The 24,019-nt window shown below is 32.9% G+C and overlaps 2 protein-coding genes across 5 annotated transcripts; one reads left to right on the forward strand and one right to left on the reverse strand.

The window, feature by feature from the left end:
- Nucleotides 1-527: 527 nt before the first annotated feature.
- On the reverse strand, nucleotides 528-7,054 carry LOC21399486. 4 transcript variants are annotated; one of them, XM_010096555.2, is made up of 12 exons: nucleotides 6,858-7,054; nucleotides 6,034-6,359; nucleotides 5,800-5,892; nucleotides 5,610-5,694; nucleotides 5,281-5,371; nucleotides 4,007-4,101; nucleotides 3,744-3,813; nucleotides 2,909-3,012; nucleotides 2,065-2,181; nucleotides 1,796-1,869; nucleotides 1,420-1,464; nucleotides 530-1,349 (listed from the first exon to the last, which is right to left on the reverse strand). In XM_010096555.2, exons 1-12 carry the CDS (start codon nucleotides 6,990-6,992, stop codon nucleotides 890-892), a joined length of 1,695 nt encoding a protein of 564 aa, XP_010094857.1. In that variant the 5' UTR covers nucleotides 6,993-7,054; the 3' UTR covers nucleotides 530-889. The 4 variants fall into 4 exon arrangements, with proteins under 4 accessions (XP_024020364.1, XP_024020365.1, XP_010094857.1 ...); XM_024164598.1 differs by having other exon boundaries at nucleotides 1,231-1,333; XM_024164596.1 differs by lacking the exon at nucleotides 1,420-1,464 and having other exon boundaries at nucleotides 528-1,358.
- Nucleotides 7,055-12,587: 5,533 nt separating this feature from the next.
- On the forward strand, nucleotides 12,588-20,967 carry LOC21399488 (embryogenesis-associated protein EMB8). The gene is made up of 14 exons (XM_010096557.2): nucleotides 12,588-12,926; nucleotides 13,016-13,105; nucleotides 13,642-13,703; nucleotides 13,899-13,999; nucleotides 15,651-15,740; nucleotides 16,196-16,318; nucleotides 16,542-16,619; nucleotides 18,142-18,227; nucleotides 18,468-18,516; nucleotides 19,271-19,327; nucleotides 19,411-19,541; nucleotides 19,629-19,712; nucleotides 20,043-20,112; nucleotides 20,274-20,967. The coding sequence occupies exons 1-14, from the start codon at nucleotides 12,676-12,678 to the stop codon at nucleotides 20,739-20,741; spliced, it is 1,740 nt and encodes a 579-aa protein (XP_010094859.1). The 5' UTR covers nucleotides 12,588-12,675; the 3' UTR covers nucleotides 20,742-20,967.
- Nucleotides 20,968-24,019: the final 3,052 nt, after the last annotated feature.

Here is a 24,019-nt window from a genome sequence, read left to right on the forward strand (position 1 = left end):
TAAAGTTGAAACTTAAGTTGTCTTTTTTTGAGTTTTTTTGGACAAAAGGACATGCATATATTACTATATATAAAATATTAGTAATGAATTGTAAACAATCATACAAAACTATTGTTTTGTAACTTTATTGAAAAAAAAATAAGCTCACTTTGAATTACAATAGACTAAAATGGGATAAAAATGCCCAAAACATCTCTATTTGGATCATTTTTAAAAATATAATAGAACAATAAACTTCGAGCTAACTAGTCCAATCTAAAAATCTAAACCCAGCCTAGCTTGAGGTTTTTAGGTAAGACCCAAAAACATAAGTACTGGACTGACCTGTTTAGTCCGATCTAAACTTTCACCTCTACGTTAGATTTAACACTAAAAATAACATTCTATTAAAGAGTAATTTTTCTATTCAAATGCTAAAATTTAACATTACACGTTCATTTAGCAATTTAGTGGAGATGCTCTAATAAGAGCTAAAAACAGAGAGGGAGAAAGACAAGTTTAACAATGAGCTTTCTTTTCTAGGATTTCTTTTCACGTATTTATGTACATAGGAAACTGTGAAGAGGCATAGGCTCATAATGGTTTACAGCACAACCAGAAGTATTGCATTCTAAAGTAGAGTTGAAATAAATCAGGAAAAAAGTACCGACAGAAATTTCGACGATAGGAACTGTCATTTCACTACCGGTTATTTTAACCGTGAGATTAATTATTCAACGGTCTGGTCTATAAGTGTCCGTGTTAAAAATTTAAAGCGTGCAGCACGGTGTTGCTCTTACAACTGAAATAATACGTTTCAACAGTTAAAAAGGACAGTTCCTACCGTAGAAATTTCCTTACTACCATATTCTTAACTGCTTTACATTTGCATTTAAACCTATTATAAACTTCAAGCCATTCCTAACCCATCAATGACGTCCAAAGCTTTGATCCGATCAATATCAAAGTCAATAACAGGACCGTAAGATGGCCACCTGATCGCAAAACGGTTGTTGGTTTCACTTGTTGGGGAATCTCTACTACTCTTGGTCAATCTGTGGTGCTTGCGTAACTTGGCCTTTGACTTTGAGGCGTCAAAATTCTGACTCTTACTAAATCCAGGAGTTGATATCTTCTTCCCAACGTCATCGAGCATCTCTTGATCTTCAAAGGTCAACTTCGAGGACAAACATTCTGGCGGTTGAGATGATGAAACCACATCGTCGTTCCTCGCTTGGCTGATAAGATGGTGAAGCCACACCAGCAGTTCAAAAATGCAGGCTTCGGTTTTCTCTTTATCCGCATGGTACAACGTCTCGATCCTCAGTACATCAGTGTGGCTAGCTGCAGGTTTCTGGTACAGATCAGACCTGCAAAACCTTAGTCAGAGTAGCTAACGAAACATCAGGGACAAGTGTATGGGACTTTTCTATTACTCACCCTATATTTTCCCATTCTCTGACCCAACCAAATCCTTGAAGATCACTAAGTGGACAAAAATGTGAAAAACAATTAACCAGAGTGAAAAAAGAAAGGAAACAGTTGTCACAAGATTACAACAAGAGGGAACAATCAGCTATAAGTAAACCGATCAAATACGATCAAAGCTTTCCAAATAGTTCCTATATTTAAGAAAAAAAAACAAGGCCTGATATTATCATACCCTGCCCATTATGTAGACAAAGACAATATTAGAGGAATCTGTTATGCTTTAAGAATGGGATTCTAGGTTTAATATCTTAACAGAATGATAGCTTTATGTAAGGTTAAGCAATTCAAGCAAGAAAAAAAAAAGGATAAGGTTATGCGGCTTTACTTGGTTGTATTACGAGCAATTGGAACAATCCACTGCAATGTTTTCTCCATTTTAGCAATGACTTGAGGGATCTCCTGGATTACCATTTGAAGAGAACTATTTAGACGAATTGTATGGATAGTTAAAAAGTTTCAAAGGTTAATTTGAAAGAAAAATATCTTTGGACATGAGAGTCCGATAGAGAATACATTCACGGAGAAACTTGAATTAAAATTTCATCAGTTACTCATCTCGAAATAGAAAGGCAGAATTAGGTAGAGAAGAAATACCTTATCCTTGGCTTGAACGGACCGTAATCTTTTTGATAAAGCTGATTTCATATAGTCTGGCAATCGATGATACAAATCATCCCTTAAATTTGTAGGCATGGAACTTGACAGGGAAACCTGGTCAGATTCGTAAAAATATCAACAGACATATGGCGAAGTTCTATGTCGACAATTAACTCTTCACAAAATGATTTTTCAGTTTACAGTTGCATGTTTATGGACAACACTGTGATTATAAGAAGGGTTTTTGGCACTGGGGCACCATGAACTTACTGTTGTTTGGCAACTTGGACTCCTAACTTTGGCAAACGAGAAATATTTTGCAATTGTGGTCCCATAGCTAACATATTACATATATCAATTAATGTATATAAGGCCCCGCGATTTGTGCAGAAAATTCACTCAAAAGTTTTCATTTGTTGGCAAGTTGGACCCTCCACATTTTTAATGTAAGATTTAGGATCCTAATTGACATCCGTTATCTCTTCAGACTATTTAGGGCCCGTTTGTTTCATATATCAAACAAAAATCATTGATTCTACTACAGTGTTTTCCTCTCAAAATATTTGAATTTCAAACGTCAGAATCAAGAATCGTGGTTTGAGTATACGTTCCAAACGGGCCCTTAGGTTTTCAGTTTAAGATTGCATGTCTACAGACAAACTCTGCTTGTTAAGAAAACTATAATGGCAAACTTACTCATTGCTACTTTAAACTTTAAAGTACAATTCATAAACCAACCGTACTTATATAAACTATAAATTGGAAATCTTTATGAAGTAAAGGGGCAATCTCAAATGCAAATAATTATGGAAAGATAGCAACTAATGTGTCTTAAACTTACAAGAGTATCGATTTGTCTTATAATATGCGCATAATTCAACGCAATACCAGCAGGCCCCAATCTATTATTGTTGCTCTGTGAACCTTCAGATGAAGTATAACAATCTGCAAATACATGAAGGTAAAACAAGATAAAAACCTCATTAAACAAATAGACTTGATAAACAACTTGTACACCAGTCTTCTCAACTTTCTTTTCATAACGCAAGAAGCAAACAAGTGAACGAGAAATTTTTGGCATCTTAATGAAGTATGAGAAGAGATGCAAGTCAACAATTTTCTTTTAGAAGAAAGACCATTATGCTCTCCGATTTATCAGAATCTGGAATCTTTCAAAATGATAAGTCCACTATTGTGTCCTAAAAGTGGTGATCTACAAACCAAGCAACAGCAAACAAACATTTAATTCATCAAAAGACCATCCAATACTTGCCCTTCATTAGAATTGTTAAATAAGAAAGACATTCTAAGATATTGAAGGTTGTCGGTAACTTAGTCTGATGTTCTCAAGTGTTTTGTTTTCCAAGAGTAATTATTTTTTTCTTTAATTGATTTTCTTGTGTTTTTTTTTCCCAAGAGTAATTGGTGTTATATTTTCTAAATCTTTAATGTTTCTAAATAGTTTTCGATCTGCATACGTCCCTACAAAATTGATTAAGTGTTTTGATTGGAGTAAAGAAAAGAGTTTTCAGGAGCAAAAATTCATGTATAACCCAATAACCAAGGTTTGATAAGGGAACCGGAGTAGGCTACTATGAGACAAAAGATTGGGTATGTGCCAACGGCAAATTTAAAAAACTTCCAACTATAAATTCTAAACTATGTTTAGTGCATACCTGCGCTGCCAAAGGCATCATGAATCTTCAAATGCAAGAAATGCACAATGTCCACAAGGCTCTTGATCACCTGTAGAGAGAATATTTTAGATTGGTTTCTAGAACTACATCTTCGAAAAAGAAAATTTTTTTTTTTTTTTTTTTAATTGTGACAACAGGATGTAGCAAACAGAAATAGCCAAAAGACATTCTAATGTCTTAAAGACAATTTCCTCCCTCCTATATGCACATAAAAGTGTCAGATAAAAGACAGGTTATCTTACCTCTTCAAAGCTCTTGGACCAGAGTGATTTTTTCTTTAAAATGATTACATGCTTCCGTTGTGCCTGCTGCTCTTCTTTTAAGATTGCTATATCTCCTAAATGTTGAGAGATATAGAAATGAAGAAACTAAGAACTGACGTGATAATAATTATAAAGGCAAAAAAAAGAAAAAAAAATCAAAATAATACTAGTAGCTCAAGGACTATAAATACCACTTGCAGAGGACAATTTTTATATAATGATCACAAAACTTTTCTCTTCTATTTTTTTTTTCTCTCTCTTTTCCCGCTGGGAAAAAAAATGTATTTCTCAAGTATTACTAAGCTAGATAGTGTTAAGTGTTAGATAAAGGTCTAGTAAGTTCCTACATGAATGAAAGCAAAAAAAGTAATGTTGGATTATTGGATGGCGCTTTAGTTGCATAGAATCTGCAAATAAAATATGCCTGCTAACTCATGTCCTGGTATGTTTTAAATTTTTTGGTGGCAATGGATATGAATGCGTGAGTCGGGCCAAGATATATGGCACATACTGTTCTATTAGAAAAATTATGAACAAGTGAGTCGGGGCGTCCTCTTACAATTGTGTTTTCGACATATATGCATATCAATGTCTGAACGCATGTTTACCTGAAAAGAATTGCTAGTATCAATCCATGACTATAGTCTACATGATCATGATTCATTTTCTTGCTTTTTACTGGTTCTATAATTTCTTCAAAGAGGAGGAAGCAAAGGTCAACATGAATGTCTGCTCTTAGGCGTTTCCTATGAGAAATATCTCACGTAAATATGCTAGATTTCTTTCAAACAAAAAAAAAAAAAATATATATATATATATATATATAGGCATGAAACTCTTCGTTAATAAAACGCATGGAAAAGGGAGGACAATATTTCCTCAAACGAAAGAAAAACTAAAAACAGCAGTCAGCAAATACAAATACATAATCGGAAAAGGTCTCTTTAACTTAACATAAAAATTCAGAGGAATATTCCTTACTGAACTCTTTCGAATGATGAAATTTAATAGGATAGCCAAAACTTAATTCTTTCAAGATAAACTCCGTAGACTAATGTACAACAACTTGCAGGACTAAAAAAAAAAAAAAAACAGAGAGAGAGAGAGAGAAAAAAAAAAAAAAAAAAAAAAAAACAAAAAAAAAAACAAAAAGTGTTTTAAAAAAAAACCACTAATACAAGAGTCAAAAGTTGCTTTAAGCAACAGAAGGAATGCCAAATGTCATTTACTGAGAATATCAATCCACAAGTTACCTTTTTGAGCCACATTTGTGCTATCCTCTTTAAACTTTTCTACAATATCTCGTTCAACTTTGTCCAACACTTTCAATGCCTTAAATAATTCCTGAAACCAAGAAACAGTTTTTTATTTCCTTTAGTTAATTTTCAAACAATGTAAGTCGTTTTCATTAATTGGAAACTAAGATGAAGAGAGAAAGAAATATCAAACTTAAGCAGCCAATGGAGTAAAAAATAAGTTCCTATCAATCAAAGAGAGCTTTCATAGCTGAATTGTTCAGGAAAATAACTGCAAGTAAGACGGCAATAAATGAAAACAATAACAAAAAAACACAATAACTCACAGTTGTATGGTTAACCAGAGTCATTAGTTGTTGCACGGTTGAGTCTGCATTCAAGCGCATATTTTTAGTATGCTCCGTGGACAACCTATCAAGGGCAAAAAATATGAAGAAGAAACGTTGAGAATCTTACTCAAAACTTTGGATGGAAAGAAAAATTAAAAGAACAAAAGAGGGCATCTTCAGATATTACTTCTTGAAGTATCGATCCAAATTGTGCCACTGAGGATCTTTACAATGATTTCCAAGACGCACCACTTCTCTGGAAAATTTTTCCAATTCCTCTCTGATGGATTTGATCAGCAGAAAAAACATCATTTTTTCTTCAATTTTTAATCATATGAATAAATAAACAACAAGCTAAACATAACCAAAAAAATAAAATGAAAATGTGAAAATATAGCAAAACCATACAGCTAAAATGTACCTCATGTCAACTTTAGCAATTCTAAGGAGTTCATCCATATCTTCTGCTACTAACATTTTCACCCCTTCTGATCGAAGCCTAATCGTCTTCAAATCTTTGATGTTACCTTCCGAGAATGATTCCATCAGCTTGGCACCCTTTATAATAGTGTTTCCAACCTCAAAAGCTAAAATTGAAATTTTACTCTCTTTTAATGAAACCCTCATAGTGAAACTACTATTATTGTTCAAATTCATCACACTACTACCAAGAGTGTCCAAAATATCCACAGCCCTTTCAAACCAAGCAGAACCAGCTCTCCCTAAACGTAAGTTCATTGCTGAGACCTACATAAAACAAAATCAAAATGAGAAACAGACCAACAACACAAACAGGACAAGTCCGCCAAAAAAAGAAAAAAAGGTATTTGGCACATTTACTCCTTGAAATTTTCACGATTGCCCTTGAGATCTTTTTTTTTTTTTTTTTTAAAGGTATTTTCATCTTGGCAAATTGCCATTGAATTTAATGAAGTGTTGTAGAACTCATTTGATGAAAGAAACCTATATTTCATATGACGATCAGGCGTCGTGTCATGTGAACGAGGGCATGTCCTTCCAAATTTTAACATGATTCATCTATTTTAGGGCACTATGCGACATTCTATCAAACTCAGGTGTAATTTACCACAGTTCAAAGATCAGAGGCAACTTGCAATCCCAGTCAATGTTAAGGGCAAAAGAACCAAAAATAATTATAATAATAAAGAGAAAAAAAACACACACACAATAGGACAAGAGAAAACAAAGTTTTTGACATGTGAAAGACACTAAGATTGAACCTACCTTTGTGATAGCCACCTGCTTCGATGGGCAGGGAATTGCATCACAGAAAACAAGCGAATCGGCCCTACACAGATTATCATTAGCATGGGAGTCTGAGACCGAACTTGGAAGCCTCACCTTGTTCCGAACACCCATTTCCACTTCCTTCAATCACAAACTCTTTTTCACTTTTTTTTTTTTTTTTTTTTTTTTTTTTTTTTTTTAGGTTTCTCAACTCAAACCCCAAAACCCAAATAAAAGAAAAGGCTCAAACAAAATTTTCAACTCCAACCAAAGCCTCAAAAATTAACTCAATATCGCAATTGCAGTAACTGAATTCCAGCCTTTGAAACATCAAGATCAAAACATAAGAATAAGATGCCATTGTCTATGAACTATGAACAATTGGGTAGAATTAAAAATCATCAAAACCCATTCAAGAATGCATAAAATGGAAATATGCAAGTGATTGGTAGATGGCTTAACCGATTAACCGGTTAAAGTTGTTCATTTAGTCGGTACCCAAAAAAAAAAAAAACCATAAAAGAAATAGCCAAGAAATTTACACGGATAGAAAGAGGGTGCAGAGGATTACTGCGAGAGGATGACAAAATGGTGATGTTGATTATGGTGGTGGTGGCGGTAAAAGAATCGGCAATACATTGTTATGTCTTGTGTAAAAAGCCCACCAAATTTCTAGAAGAGAGATATATGATTTGAAAGAACTGAGGTATATAGGAACCAACACAGACATTTCCTCGGACTTTCTATATCTTCAGTTTCTTTAGTTTTCGTTTGTGCACCAATCGCCGGCTTTTACATGAAGCTTCCACTCGGTATGCAGATATTCAACGGGTTTTTGTTTACACGAACCGCCCTAAAAATGTGCGAGCTAAATTTTGGTTTTTGGATAATGTGACGTGTATATTGATTTGGCATGGAAGTGTTTTTTATGGAAGTTTGATAATAAGGTTTGGTTTGGAATATTCTTTTATTCTTTTTTTCACTAGTAGGGTTTTTCTACTAATAAGGTTAGTTTATAATTGTCATATCTAATTAAAATCATATCAGATTGAAAGTTTTTGCACAACGGACGATTTTTTATACAAGTCTGATGGTCAAAAATAAAAAATTATTAGTAGTTTATTTTTCAGGTTTATAAGAGAAACTCTCCTCTTTTTACTAAGAAATTATTGTTCTTGAGTAATCTTCATTAGAGCAATGCTATTAGACATCGGTGGTGCTTAATACCATCTAATAAAATGTGGGTCCGTAACATGAGACTCACCTTCTATTAGTACTAGTGGTGCCTTTAAGTATTTTTTTCATCCATTAGTATTTGATAAAGTGACGCCTTTAAGTATTTTTTCATCCATTAGTATTTGATAAAGTGACGTGTATATTGATTTGACATGGAAGTGTTTTTTTTTTCTTTTTCTATTTGAACTAAAGATTTGACATGGAAGTTTGATAATAGGGTTGGTTGGTTGGTTTAGAATATTATTGTTCTTTAATAATTTCCATTGGTGTTTGATAAATAAAATAAATTTGTTGCACCATGGTTGAAGAATCAGACCGTCAATATGAGATAAGGGTCAAGAACTCTAGAAGCCAGCACTAGACTTGACGGTCGAGGAGTCCTAGAAGGAAAATAGCACTTCAGTTGAGGAGATAACTTGGCTAGCACAATGGATTTGGTCGAGAAGTCCAATAGAGTAGCTTGCATAGTGGAGTTCGAGTTACTAGGGTGGTCGAGATCTGTCAGTGCCCGCTGAATTAAGGAGGGATAATCTTTATCCTCTAATTCAAATTCAAATAAAGGATCAGAAATAGATTATTATCAACAATCATGTATTTAAACTCAAATAAATTAATATGTAGATAAAGCTACGAAAATCCTTCTCAAAGAAAGGATAAGGAGGCTTATCCTATAACGTAGTTTAGAGATAATATATATCATGTATAGAAAAACTTATAGATAAGGATTAAACCACAAATTTATTTTTTACGCACAATTTTTAACTCGAAAAGATATTTTATGTACTCTTAAGACTTAGTGCATTTATAAGTGGACGTAGCAATAATATTTTTTACCGAACTACTAAAAATTTGTGTATTCTCTTTATTTTTTGCATTAATTTTTAAGTCAATTCGTGAGAATTGTAACGCGAGTATTCTCAAAGAGATAAATTATGAGTTGATGAATGTTTACCATCAACAAAACTTATTTTCATTCAAGTTATGAAATCAGCAATTACTCTTTGAATTTGTATCGATCTTCCCAGTAAAGTTGCCGTGGGGGCGAAAGGGGGCAGCAAACCCCGTCTCGGGAATAAAGGGACCAAACTTCTGCATCAAATTTTCGTTTACAATATTTAGAACTCGTTCAATTCGAGGATTCGGGTTTTTAATTTGAGCCGAGATGCGACATTTTCTGAGAGCTTTTCACTGTAATAGAAAAAATTAGATGTGACATTTTTTAAGAGTTTTTTACTGTAGAAATCTAGAACTGAAAACTCGAATCGGTGAAATGAACGAGGTCTAGAGAGTTTCACACTTGTGAAATTTAATTGCCTTTTCTTACACCGGTTTCTTTCTGTTTTTTTTTTTTTTTTTTTTTTTTTTACATAAACCGTCCTAAAAATTTGTATGATAAATTTGGATAATGTGACATGAATATTGATTTGACATGGAAGTTTTTTTTTTTTTTTTTTTTTACTTTTTTTTTGGCTAATAAAGATTTCACATGGAAGTTTCGTAATGAAGTTTGATGTCAAATCAATTTCACAAGTGACATAATACTTCCATGTTCCATGTGACATAATATTTTTTGTTTGATAATGAAGTTTGATAATAGGGTTGGTTTGTTAGTTTGGATCCTTTGGAATATTATGTCTTGTTCTTCAATAATTTCTTTTTTTTTTTGCCGGAAAATTCATTAATTTCCACTGGTGTTTGATAAATCTATTTTCATTCAAGATATGAAAGCAATTACCTTTAAACTAATTTTTAAAAATAAAAAGTATAAAAAATATCGGTTTTTACCTTTAATAATTATCTTATAATCTTCCAGCAAAATGTCATCGAATATTTCGTGTTAAAATCACGTATCGTTTGAAAACGTGTTTCTTTTTTTTTTTATTATTTATTTATAAGAAGGGAAATTAATATTTAAAACAGATTGAATAATTATAATAGACTTTTATGCAACGGTTGATTAATGAAGGTTGTTCTTATAAATTTAATCAAAAAGTGACGTAACATTTTTTTGAAATTTTTTTTTTTTTTTTTTATAATTTAGGCAAAACACCTGAGTGTAAAAAGACCTTAATTCTATATAGGAGGAGCCCCATTAACAGGTGTTTTCCGCATCAAATTCCCTTATTTCGGGAAATTATAACATATGCTCTTTTTTTTTTTTTTTTTTTGAAAGGACATATGCTGTTTTGTAAACCATGTGTAGTAAATAACATAATTTACTATCCGTGAAAATAAAAAACACGTGTCAAAATTTCAATAGGTGGTGTTCCTTTACTCTATATAAATCTGATGTTATCATGTTGCATTTACTTAACAATTTCTTTATTCATCATATAAACACAATTTATGTGTTATGATAAGTAATATATTTACCATATAAGTTATCAATTTATTAGAAAATAACTTACTCTTTATAACATTAAAACCTCTCTTTGACAATTAAATCTATCATTCATCAAGTAAATGCACCAATTACCAAATCGTAAATAATTTATTTGATAGTAAATGAAACATTTACACGAAAACATTTTATATTTACCCGTGTCATAGAATCGAGTGAAACTGAAGTAAAAAAATACGAAGAAATGCCCATGCACACCTTATCTTTTCACTTTCCTCCTTTTCCTTTTCATACACTAACTTCTTACAAACCTCCATTTCCCTTCACTGACAACAAACTCATAGACAAATCAGCGTCACGAAGGACGCGTGCCGTACTATACCGCTCAGAATAACAAACAAGAACCAACTAATGATAGCACGGCACAACACGAAGATCAACGATGGTTCACATGATGCAGGTGCCGTCAGCTACATGAGAGAGATCAGAGAGATGGAGAAAGAGAGTGCGAGGGGAGAGAGAGTGTGAAAATGCGATGGAAAGAAAGGACGAGTCGAGAAAGAGAATGAGAGAAGGAGGAGGGAGGTAGAGAGAGAGAGAGAGCGTGTCGAGAGGGTAAGAAATTTTGGGGATTTAGAGTTGCAGATGAAATAAAAAGGAAAAAGAGAATAAAGGAAATGTATTATCTAGATTTTGGGGTTAAGTGGGGTTAGTTTTAGTATTTTTAATACATGGTAAATATGAATTCACAAAATTATGCTATTTATTAACTCTCATTAAAATTATGATATCACTTTTTATTGATTTTCAAATTATGTTATTTCCCTCCTCTCAATTATTTCGCCATTTATTTTAATTATTTGTACCCACGCCTCTTGAATTTTGGAGTTGTCTCTAGTTTGCCCCATACATTTATACTACTCTAAATTTTAAAGTTCTCTCTCTTGTGCCTTTGTTTTGAATGTCCTCAAAACCAAACAGAAAAAAGCATGTACACTTAGATCATCTCTAATGTAAATGTTAATACTGATTGTATATTTAACATAAAAAATGTGATATAGTATGTTATTTTTATTTTTACTCCAATGTATAATGTTATTTAAAATGCTAAATTTATTTTTTTCTACAATTATTAAGCTTTGAAGTTGTAAAAGTAAACTTTTACTTTTAAAATAATGCTCTTATGTGGAGGGTCTAACTAGGGAAAATTGTAATTAAATTTTGAGCTATTTACTCCTAAATTATAGGATCACCACCATTTTGCCTCTTTAATTTTGTGGTTGCTTACAATTTACCCTATGAACTTTGAAATCGCTATCACTTTACCCTCAAAACTTTAAAAGTTCTCAAACTTTTAATTTGTTCTGATTTAAAAAGTGTAGTGTTAAATAATAAGATATCATAAAAATTTTGTGAAAATTTCGTAGAAATACTAGCAAGATATTGGTACTTTATTTTTTTTACTTGGTAAAATTCATGTCTTTTAAAAAAAAAATTTACTTTTAAATGTGGTAAAATTCATGTATTTATTTTATCATATTATATAAAATTTACCTGTATTAGGTTGACTCTAAAGTATTTTTCTTAATTATGAGTGTATGCTCAACATATTTAGTATGTAATTAATATTTTTGCTTGGTGGTGTTCAGTGCTATTGGTATCAACTAACATTCTAATTATAAGAGCAAGGAAACTCCTTTAATTTACTAAAATTTTAATTAAAATTTTAATTAGTAACTTTTAAGTGAGTCATTTTAATCGTATTATTTACGTCACTTAAATATAACATATTTTAATATTTATTGACTTTAAATATAAATAATTTTATTAAATTTAAAAAGAAATTTTTGCATTTAGTAGTGTTTAAAAGAATAAAATAATAACAAAATGAAATAACTAATAACTTCTTTTACTAATTTTTTTTTTAATTTGAGTAAAATACATTCTATAAAATAACTAATGAATTGGATAGCTAAAAAAAAAAAAATGTACTATCATGTCGGAGATGCTGTAATGCGGGCAAAATCCGTCAGGTGTCAGAAGTAGATTTGTGTAGAAAGTAGCTGGCCCACCCACCTTACGTATGAACCATTGCCCGAAAAGGGTCCCACAATAATTGGGTGACGTGGACAACCATTGATTCACATTTCACACTCACCTCCTACCGCATACGGAATAGTATACCGACCATTTTGGGCCTTCCCTCTGCCTCTCCTATCGCACTCTCCGTCGTCGGCCATGGATTCCTCCGCCGTCCGCGTCGACAATCCCTACGCTCTTCTTCTTCTCGCTCTCCGCCTTATTCCTCTCTCCCACTACCTCCTCGCCTTTCTTCTATCCTTCTCGATTTTTCTCTACAATTTTCTCGAACTCCATTTCATTGAAGATCTTCTCTCCGGATTCCGCGGATGTCCCGTCTCCTTGACCTACAATCCGTCTTCCCAAATCTACAATGGCGTCGTTTCCAAGTGCCGGATCCTCCATGGCAGGTCGAGATTTTCTTTTCTCTTCTTTTCTTTTTTGTTGTCGTTTTCGCGGTTTTTCTTCGATATTGATGACGGTAATTGAAATGACGCAGGTACTTGGCAACGCCATGGCTGTCAAGTCCTCATATTCAGACTGTTTTTCTCAATTTCTTTGGAAGACCGCCTGCTTTCAGCTACAAAAGGTTCCCCCCCCCCCTTCTTTTTTTTTCCCCCCCCTCTCCATTTCTATTGATGTTTTGTCTTCAAGGTAGAAATTTTGCGTTCTTGGGCGTAATTTTTCATTGTTTAATTTTTTCTATGTTTACATTTTCGTTGACATAATAGTTTTTCCATTAGAAGTCGGATCAAATACTGTTTCCATGGAAGAATTAATCTGGCAGCTATAGAGGACAATTAAACTTCCCTTGAACAAGTTTGTCTCAGATGTTGAAACAGAAACTGTTTTCTAGGATAATGTGCCAATGCATTTAGTTTGGAAAAGTGGTAGAACATAAAACTTCGGCCAACATATTTACATGAAATGTTAATTGTCATTCAATTTAGCTCCTAAAGCAAGTTATATAATATGAAGTATGAACAGAACATTTTCTGTCTAACCTACTACTTCTGATCCCGTTGCTATCTTAGTTTTCTCTTTCCTTACTAAAGTTCCTATTTGTTATATGGTTGCATTTCTTATTCTCGTTTCATTTAAAATGATACGATAATTTTCTTCTAGAGAACTCTTCCATGCTTCCGATGGTGGAACTATTGCTTTGGACTGGCTGACGAAATATGATGGTAACTATGAAGTGTCACTTTATTGAAGCGCTTTTTATATGATTAAGTTCTATGCAAATGCATGCTAAGTGAATTCTACTTGTCATTAAAATGTTTGCATGACTTTTTTCATCCCGGGTTTTCACTTTACAATTGTGAGCCTCATGGATTTTAAACTATTTCTTTTCTAGATTGACGTATTTGAATTTGTTACAGTTGCGGATGGCGGTTTTCACATGAACAATTCTATTTCTAGGGATGATACAACCCCAATTATGGTGGTAATTCCTGGTTTAACCAGTGACTCCCAATCTGCTGTAAGTTCTGTGCTATTTTTTTGCACTGATTCATGAAATTTCCTGTGGACATGCTCCCAATTTCGACCTTGTTGCCTCTATGAATAATTCTATTAAGGCTGAAAATATGGCAGTCGGTTTGAACAGCAGTAAGTTAATTGAATACCTTCAGTAAATTTTTTAAGACCTTTTCATTTCTTAGAGTTTTAAGGGAAAATGGAAAGTGCGCTGGTTGTGTACGTGCATGGTTGAAATTTGCTAACTTAACAGGAAGAAAATGGCCAAAAAAAAATCTATTAGTATCACTCTACTAGAACTGTAGGAATCACTTCCAGAAATCATGGTGGGTCGCATTAAAAGGCTGGTTATATCAGATAAATCAAAGTGAGAGTTTTAGCTCTTGAAAATTGTCTACATTCCCCCAATATATAACTTGCAGGCTTATAGATAGCCACATACACCCTGAAGAGATTCGAAGAGAACTTAGATGATATTTGGTTTGACGGAATTGAATAAGAATGGGAATATAACGGAATTAGAGTAGAAAGAGAATAAATGTTTATTCCAATTCTAACGTTTGGTTAAATGTTAGAATTAATACTAGAATCACAATTTATGTATGGTTAATTATTGGAATGAAATGGAACAAAACTTTTTTACAGAAATTCCCCCTGGTTTAATCATTAGTAGTGTCTTCACATTGGGATAGTGGGCTGGTAAATTATGTTTAATACTATGATATCGAATTAGGGTACGAGAGTTTTAGTTGATATCATATTTGGAAGGGAACTTGTCTACTTTAGGAACGTGTATTCACACATTTTGGTGGAATAGGTACTCTCAAGTCTTTTTGCTCCACCAAATGTAGGATAAGTTCTCTCTCTCCTTGCTACAGATATACTATGTTTTTAGTTAATAATTACATTTGATTAATGGATAAGGATATTTAATTAACTGAGTAATTGTGATTCCTATTCCTAAATTTAGTAACGACAGAAAGCAATTAGAAAGGTGATTAAAGTGTTTCCAATTCCACTTCGTAATAGGTAACTGGTAAGTAAACAATAGAAAGGGAATCAATCATCTTTTTCTTATTCTTTCCAAAAACCTTTCTATTTTCCCATTTAAACCCCTTTACAAGTCATTAAGATGCCCTTAAAGACTATTAGAACAATACAGAATGCAAAGATAAAAAAGTACCAGTAGCTCTTGGAAAATTAAACATAAGCGACTGTCTGAAAAAAAAAAAAAGAAAAGAAAAAACAACTTAAGAGCCTAGAAGTAATTGATTGATCGCATTCATTAAACCTTGACTGACAATTTGACTTCTAATTAAAGCCCGTGGACTCTCCTTTTGAGTAGCAATTCACGGCCATTGACCATTTTTTACGCAATCAACTACAGCCTTTTCTTTTAAAATATTATATAAATAAAATACAGCCTAGATTATACTAAAACTACAAATCATAGCTAGGTGGACAAGATCATAGATGGGCCAAATATAATCCAAAGCATAAGTGCCACGGTGATTTATTTTCTTTGTAGCCTCTACTGGTTTGTAGCCTTTACTGGTAGAACTATTTTTTTTTTTTTTTTAAATTATCATGTTCAAGTACGTTATGTATGAGAACTTGGAGATTTTATTTGGTCAATTTCATAACATACGTTGCAGTATTTAAAGCACCTGGCTTTTAGTACGGCAAAAAGTGGATGGAATGTAGTTGTCAGCAACCACAGAGGACTGGGTGGCGTTTCGATTACTGTGAGTAGCTTTCATAAATGAAAACACTATTTAAGTTAACCTTTTATTTTAAAGATTTTTTTTTTCTTTTTGGCGGATATATGGGGTCTTGCAGTGTCACCTTTCCTTCTTCTTTGATTATGAAGGGATTGGACATCGACGTTTGGTTCATGAATTCAGAATCACGATTTAAAATTATTTTTGATTTATGTGTGTTTTTTATGAGAAAAAATATTATAGTGAGTCACGAATCATGATTCAAATCATGACACGAATTCTCATACCAAACTAGTGTGGTTTGGATTATACAAGCCAATACATGGGATAATAGATTGTACAATCCACCTGAAATAGCTGCATTGACTTCGTGAAACGACAGATTGCTTAAATTATAATGCTTCTATTATGTCAATGAAAAAAAATGACTTCTTAATGTCTTTTCGTTAACAAATTTTTTTCAATGAAAAATTTTGCAGTCTGATTGCTTTTATAATGCTGGATGGACCGAAGACATTCGCGTAATTATCAATCATCTCCATCATGTATATCCCAACGCTCCTTTATTTGCAGTTGGAACTAGTATTGGAGCCAATGTTCTGGTACTTCATCCCATTTTCTCAGGTCTCAAGGAAAATGATTAACCCTTTCTTGTCACATAAATGATGATTAATAATGTTTCGGGACTTTTGAACTCGGTGCAAGCAAAGACATTTATGAGACAAGCACTAACTTTCTAAACGTACTATAGGCAAGAATCACATTCTCCTATATGGTTAACATCTTGTTATTAATATTTTGCTCTTTTTATATCATTGCTTTCAGGTAAAATATCTTGGGGAGGATGGTGATAACGTTCCTGTTGCTGGAGCTGTAGCTATCTGCTCCCCCTGGGACCTTTTGGTTAGTGTTCAGACTTGGTATAGGTGTACTTCACACGATAAAATTACTATAACAAGAAAATTATCGAGGCCTTGTTTGGTTCGTCTTTCGGATTGTAAGATTTGCTTTGAATTGTGATTCGAACTAGTGTTTGGACACGCAAATAAATTGTAATTTAAATTGGGAATAAAATCTTAACTTTGTTGGTTAAAGTGTAGAAAACTATCTTTAGGAATATCTGAATTGTTTTCACTGTAGAAAACAATTCGGAGGGAGGGTGTGAGTCAATTCTAAAATCAACGGTTTAAACCATTGTTAATGATTTGTATAGTCCTCATTTAGTTCTCGTGTGGGTCAATTCTAAAATCAACGGTTTGAACTATTGTTAATGATTTGTATAGTCCTCATTTAGTTCTCTACCAAACATCAATTTGAACCTTCAACTACAATCCGAATTGAATTTTTTGGTTCGGATTGTTGTAACAAACATCACGCTGAGCATTTTCTATTCCTCAGACCAATAACCTATTTTCCAATGACCAATAACCTATTTTCCAATGCGCCTGGTCCTGGTAGAGGAATTGGAATTTGCTCCTTTTACATTTGTGCACAATAAGCACACACAAGCCAATATTTTGCAATATTGAATTAGATTTTTGTAGACTAGTTTCAAATTTCAATATCGACATCAATGTTCATTTATGCACAAATATATTTTATAATTTGAGAATAATTCTACTTAAAAATGGTTGCATAAAAATTATTTAGAAAGTCTTGCTTTATCTCTCTCTCTCTCTTGAAAAAAAAAAAAAAAAAGATGGCGGATCACCTTACTTTCTATAACATAAACCAAATCTGAGCCTTATTGACCAGGCATACCTGGATAAAACTTTTGTTTTATACCTTGTAAGATCTGTGCACTTTCATAAAAATCCACATGCCTTCCATTCAATGACCCATTGTAACTGTTTTTGATCCACATCTTCCTTTCCATGTGTTTCCTTGTTAATGCTTGACATTAGATGCACAAAGTTCTCACTCTTGTGGTCTCTTTGACTATCCAGTTTAACTATTCCCTTCTGTGTGTACTTATTTCCAATAAACTGACATTTGACTTGCTCTTAAACCTACATGATCTATAACCATTAACCTCTAAGGTGTTGATTCACATTACTTGTTATGAGTTAATCCCCTATTTGTCTCTTGTACTCTCATGTTATCTGATATTAACATGCTTCATTAGACTTTAGACATCACTTAATGAATGCCAAATGAGATGGACTTGACGCTGATCCTCATATAAAGCAGCTTTTAAATTTACTACTTCATCGTATTACATCATTCATGGTGGTTCTTTTGATATCTGGGCGCCCAGAATCCTTATTCTCTTCCACAATCTAATGTGTATAATTTTTTCCAAGTATTCCTTACTTGGAGCATTTAGCTTTTCATTTGTAATTAACTATGAGAACTACTTATCAATGTGAAAATAGTTGCTCATTGGTTGTCTATCCTTTTCCAATTTCTCTTGTTTCCTGTGCAGATTGGTGATAGATTTATACGGCGCAGGTTCGTGCAGACGTTTTATGACAGAGCACTTACTATTGGCCTTCAAGGCTATGCTCAATTGTACGTAAATTTTTCCTTTTAGTTGAGTAAATGGAGAATGAAATTTTAAAACTTCATAGTTCCATGAACGTTCAGGGACTTCTCTACTCCATAGATATACATGCATTATATTCGCACCTGTATTCAAACTTGTATGTGGATCTCTGTTTAAAGACTGAAAATTATGCCTCAATTAATTAGTTGTGTCTGTCAATATTTTGTTTCACAACTTTGATAGTAATGCAAATGTTTATTATGCAGACATGAGCCTCGCTATTCTCGCCTTGCAAATTGGGAAGGAATTGTAAAGGTTGGCTTCAATTCCAATTTTGATTCCGTCATTTATCCGTGGAACTCCATATTCTTTTAATTTTACGACACGTTGCTAGCCACAAATTCGCCAATAATGACTGTTCTATAATCTGTGGCCTGACACACACACACACACAAAAAGGAAAAAGAAAGCAGAAAACGTTCCTTGAGTAACTAATCTAGTCCTTGTTACGATTCAGGGAAGTGAACTTTCTTTATTGCAAGTGCGTTTCTTGCTGCCAACGTGTTAATTTAGTGCATGACAAAAGATCTTGATTAATAGCGGCTTTATAAGATGGTCATGAAAATTTTTATTATTCATGAAAGTCAAGATTGAAACAGTTTGTCCTGCAACATCCAACCATTGTATTAGTCTATTAGATACTGGATCGTTTCCCGATTCCATGCCTCATTATGTGATGAGTAACTGGTCACATTTCATGATATTGCAAGTTGCTCTCCTCAAGGCTAGAGAAAAAACATCTATAACAAAAAATAATTGCACTTATGTCTCCATTGAATTTGGAAAATATGCATCTTCTATGCTACAAAGAAAAATGCTATGCAATTGTCATTCCGTATAAAGTTGACAGAGTAAAACAATATAATTATGAAGATAATGGAGGGCGCTAGATTTCTCTTTTATATATATATATATATATATTTTTTTTTTAGAGTATTGTGTGCGGCTTGATATATATGTCCTGCTGTCACTAATGTTTGTTTAACATTATCCTCTTTTGCTTCAAAAGTCACGTACCATTAGAGATTTTGATCACCATGCAACACGCCTTGTTGGGAAATATGAGGTATGCACGCTTGATATTTCACAAATTTGTCATGTTCTCATTTCTTTTTCCTATCAGTTACCAAGAGTATGTTGTTTTCTCAGACTGTGGATACATACTACAGGCGCTGCAGCAGTGCTGGATATGTAGGAAATGTGTCGGTCCCTCTTCTCTGTGTCAGTGCTTTGGATGATCCTGTCTGTACCAGAGAAGCCATTCCTTGGGATGAATGCAGGTGAAGCTACTCTTATTATGTTAATGAATTCCTTCTTCATTTGGTTTGAGGATTCGAGTCCTGACGTCATATATTTGTCTTTCATAGGTTAAATAAAAATGTTGTCTTGGCTACAGTAAAGCATGGAGGACATCTTGCATTCTTTGAAGGGATAGCTGGAGCTCGCTTGTGGTACTTGATATTTACTTATTTCCTATTAACAGTTTTAATTGTTTAAATGATTTTCAAAACAATTTGTAATGGACCTGAGGGCATTACCCAAAATGATTTTACGTAAAACTTATACCATATTTTGAAGTTCAGTATTCTATATTTTGTGTCGGTTATAACCCAATGTGCATTATTTGGAATTTTTTTTGCTTATGTGTTCGATTTAATTATTAATTGTTGTATATAGGTTTATCCATTGCTATCACTTTATATGCGTTATTTTATGTGGCCTTGGATGATCTAATGGTCAAAATTTTCTAATTTCGGCGGTTTATTTCTTTTCACTGGCAGGTGGGTAAGGGCCACAGGTGAATTTTTAAGGGTTCTACATTCTAGCCAATACATGCATGTGCAGAACAAGGTGCAATTTGTGTTCACTAAGTTTGCTAAGAAGCTAATATGATAATTATAATGGTTGCTATTCCGTGGTTGCTGATGCTGTCAATAATCAGAGACGTTATTATTGACTCATCCAGAGTTATATTTCTGCACATTAATATTGGTTTTTTCTTTGTATTTCAGATTGCGAACACTGGCCCCCAGTCTTCTTTGGATTCTACAATTGATCAGGGTCCATTTGTAAGTGTTGCGGAAGATGGAATGGTGGCCGCAATGGGCAATGAACGAAAAGACGATGATACGGTAGAAGAAGTATCTGAGCCTCAAAGGTCGGTTCATAGTGAAAAAACTCAAATGGTTTCAAACACAGGCCTCATAGATGAGCAAAGTACACAACAAAAGTCGGGTTTTGTGCCAACCATTGAACAAACATCCGTACAAGTTACTGCTGTCCAGGATGCAAAGCCTGTTGTTGCAACTTATTCTGTTAAAAGATGTTTGGATATTCTGCGTCGACAGAACAGGTACTCAATATGGTTACTTGCTTATATTGCCATAATTTCAAGCTGGCCATTTTTAGGTTCTGCCCTTCGAGTACTCTCTAGAAAGAGGCTCAGAAATGTCTTACCTGCTGTTTTACTTAGAAGATAGTCATAGTCCCATGCTCTAAGTCACTGTTGTACTCTCAATGTAGTATGGGACCCACAGATAGGACCCATATTCTATTAGTCATGGTGTTTAATACCGGTGGTACCTCCAAATATTTTTTTATCGAGTTTTTATGTTTTAAACTAAATTACGTGCAGTAGTGTAATTCAATCTAGAAAGCTGCCGAGAACTCGGGATGTCACCACTAATTTTCAGGCCGTTATAAATTACCAAATAAAATTCTATCGTGATATATGTAATTATTTGTGGATCTAAAAGTAAACATGTGAAAAGTGATTAGTTAGAAAATTATTAGTGGTACATAGCGTGCAACCATTTAAACGACGCAGAAAGCGGAAGCGAAAATCAATATCCACACGAAAAAAGCCAAAAACACGCATCCTCTTGTTTTGTTTTGTTGTCTTGTCGTGTCCTTTTGTAGAGGAAACTTGCCGAGGGTTAATCAGCAAGCCCGCCAATATCTCTTTTCAGATTTTGCTCTTTTTAACTTATGCATCTTCCTTTATACCTAACAAATTGTCTTGTACTTGAAAAGAAAAATGTGATTAGTTTACAATTTACAATTAGCCTTTTGTTTTGCATGACCAAACGATCTCAATCGTTTTCCAGAAATATCCGATTCTTACCGATTCATCTCTTTGTATGTATCTAGAGTTGAAAATGAAGTATGTGGTATTTTAGTTAAAGGACATAAAAATGAATCTTTCTTAAGAGGATTAATACAAGGTTTCTCTATCAAAATACTGGTGGAGGGTACTACCTCTTTTCTATCATATTTTAATGGTGTTTTATCGAATTAGTGGATTGGTACGTAGTATTTAGATAATACCAAATAAATACCTCTTACTTCAAAAAGAAAAGAGAGAGAGAGAGAGAATGAGGCAAATAGCATATTTGTATGGGCAATAAAAAAAAAAATTTATAGCAGAAATTTAGAGAGTAGAAATTAATAGCATATTTTATATCAAAACTTTCAAAATCCTAGAAATACAACAGAGGCAGATCTCTGCAAATGCAAGTCGGCAGGGCTTCGCGGCTGTTCCGTCGCGATTCTTTGTTGAGATAGAAATATGCTATATACTGCAATAGTATCTTGAGGCAATGAGGCTCATCTTTTGTATAACAATTTTTGTTCTTTTAATTCTAGTAATTATATAAATTGTCTATTGTAAATACATCATTTTAAAAACAGTTTACTTTTTCATAATTTTATGATTCCTTTTCTTCTTTTAAATTAATTGTTTGTATCTTTTTGTAGATGATATGATCATTATCATAAATTTACAATATTTATACTCCGTTTATTAAGGTAATAGTGTCCTTACACATATTTTTCAGACAATTTTATCGTAAAATGAAATTGTAGATAGTTCTTAAAATGAATCATAATATTTAGACATTTATGTCATTAACCTTTAATCTAAAAAAGTGTTAAGGGAAAATGTTTTATTTTTTTCTTGTCCGAACAAAAAGAATAGAATCTCTCATCAGTGTAAAGAAAAAGGCATTAGAGAATTTTTTTTGTCTCTTTTTTTAAAGAATTTACGCAGTAAATAAATTAATTTGAAGCTATTATTTAAAAGCACATCAAGAACATTTTAAGTCCTAAAAAGGGTACAAGCCATTAGAAACAGTGGCAGAGCTAGATTATTTTAAGGGAAGATGAAATTTTGAAGGTATATACAAAATTTATTTCAAAAAGGACCTTTTAGTTTTTTTTTGTTTTTCTTGTTTCTAAGATGTAACTAGTTTGGTACTAGTAAATACAATGAATATTTCCATACATTTTTTAGAGGAAACAAAAATAACTCTCAATACATGCAAGCCATGTTTGGTAGTTTGTATTGTATTGTATAAAGTGTATTATATTGTGTTATATTATCATAATACAATACGATGTTCGGTGTCATAATGTATTGTATAAAGAGTTAAAATGTAAAATTTTAATAATTTTGGTCTCAAAATGTAATTTTTGAAAAGTTTTGGGGTCAAAATATAATTTTGGAAAAGTTTTAGGGTCAACATATAATTTTTTTATAAAATATAAATTTGCATTGTGCCCCTCAAATTTTCAACAACTATGGGCTCTGACATTATCTTATGTCGGCACGACTCCAACCTCTAGTCGTGCCCTATCCCAACATGAATCATTGATATACTATAAAATAATACAATAAAGTACGTCAAAAATGAGTTGTATTCAATAATACGACATAGACTGTATTAATTTACCATTCGTATTGGTTCATACAATACGATGACCACACTAAATATTGTATTATTGTACTATTATATAATGCGGTGCTCTAATACGGTCAAACAAACATCCCCGCAATGAATAAGGCTTGTTTGGATAAGGGTGTTTGGTATGGGGATTCGTGTCATGGTTTGAATCATGGTGTAGCTTACTATAGTGTTTTCTCTCACAAAAAACACACGTAAACTGAAAATGATTCTGAATCATGATTCTAAATCCGTGAACTGAACGTATGTGGTTTGCAACCATTACTATTCATGATTAGAATAATACAACATTTTTTTTTAAAATTTGGGGGAAAAAAATTAGAGCACAAGGCGACAAGATCAAATATAATTAGTTCATTTTATTTGAGTAGGTTTGCTTGAGGATCTTTCAACATTGTGTCGCTCATACTAAAAACAAACTCAACCAATGAATGACCAAACTTTGCTTGTTTGTATATGTGTATGATATAGGTGGAAAATCATATAAAATATAGAAGTCACCCAACTAGTAGAAGATACTTTTTATTGATTTGTTTGTTTAATTAAAGGGAAAACATGAGGGTGATATATACAAAATGCAAGAATTGGTCAATTTCAGTATCTCACAGGAAGAAATCTGCCGAAGCATGTTTGATTAAAGGACAAAAGTTTTTGGTGAGAAAATGACATTTTCATTAATAGGAATCAAAGAAGGCAAAGACAAACTTGACGTCTAATTTATGCCACACTCAAATAGAAGAATAGAAGTTTCCTCGTCCAATTAAAGAAAGCCAAATAGTATCTTGCTTTCCTGTTTGAAAACACAATAACCCCCCTTGTGAGAAAAGAATAATTATATTCCACTACATAACAAAAGAAGGAAAAAATTAAGTAAAAGCCAAAATTTTTTCTCTTTGTTATCAACAAGACTTATTTGTCTTCATATGCGTGTATACGGGTATCACAACTTTTCACATTTTGGCAACCAAATATACAAATTAGAAAAGAAAAGAAAAGAAAAAAAAAATTGGTATTTG

Source organism: Morus notabilis, unplaced genomic scaffold, assembly GCF_000414095.1.
Source record: "Morus notabilis unplaced genomic scaffold, ASM41409v2 Scaffold315, whole genome shotgun sequence".
Classification (NCBI taxonomy): Eukaryota; Viridiplantae; Streptophyta; class Magnoliopsida; order Rosales; family Moraceae; genus Morus; species Morus notabilis.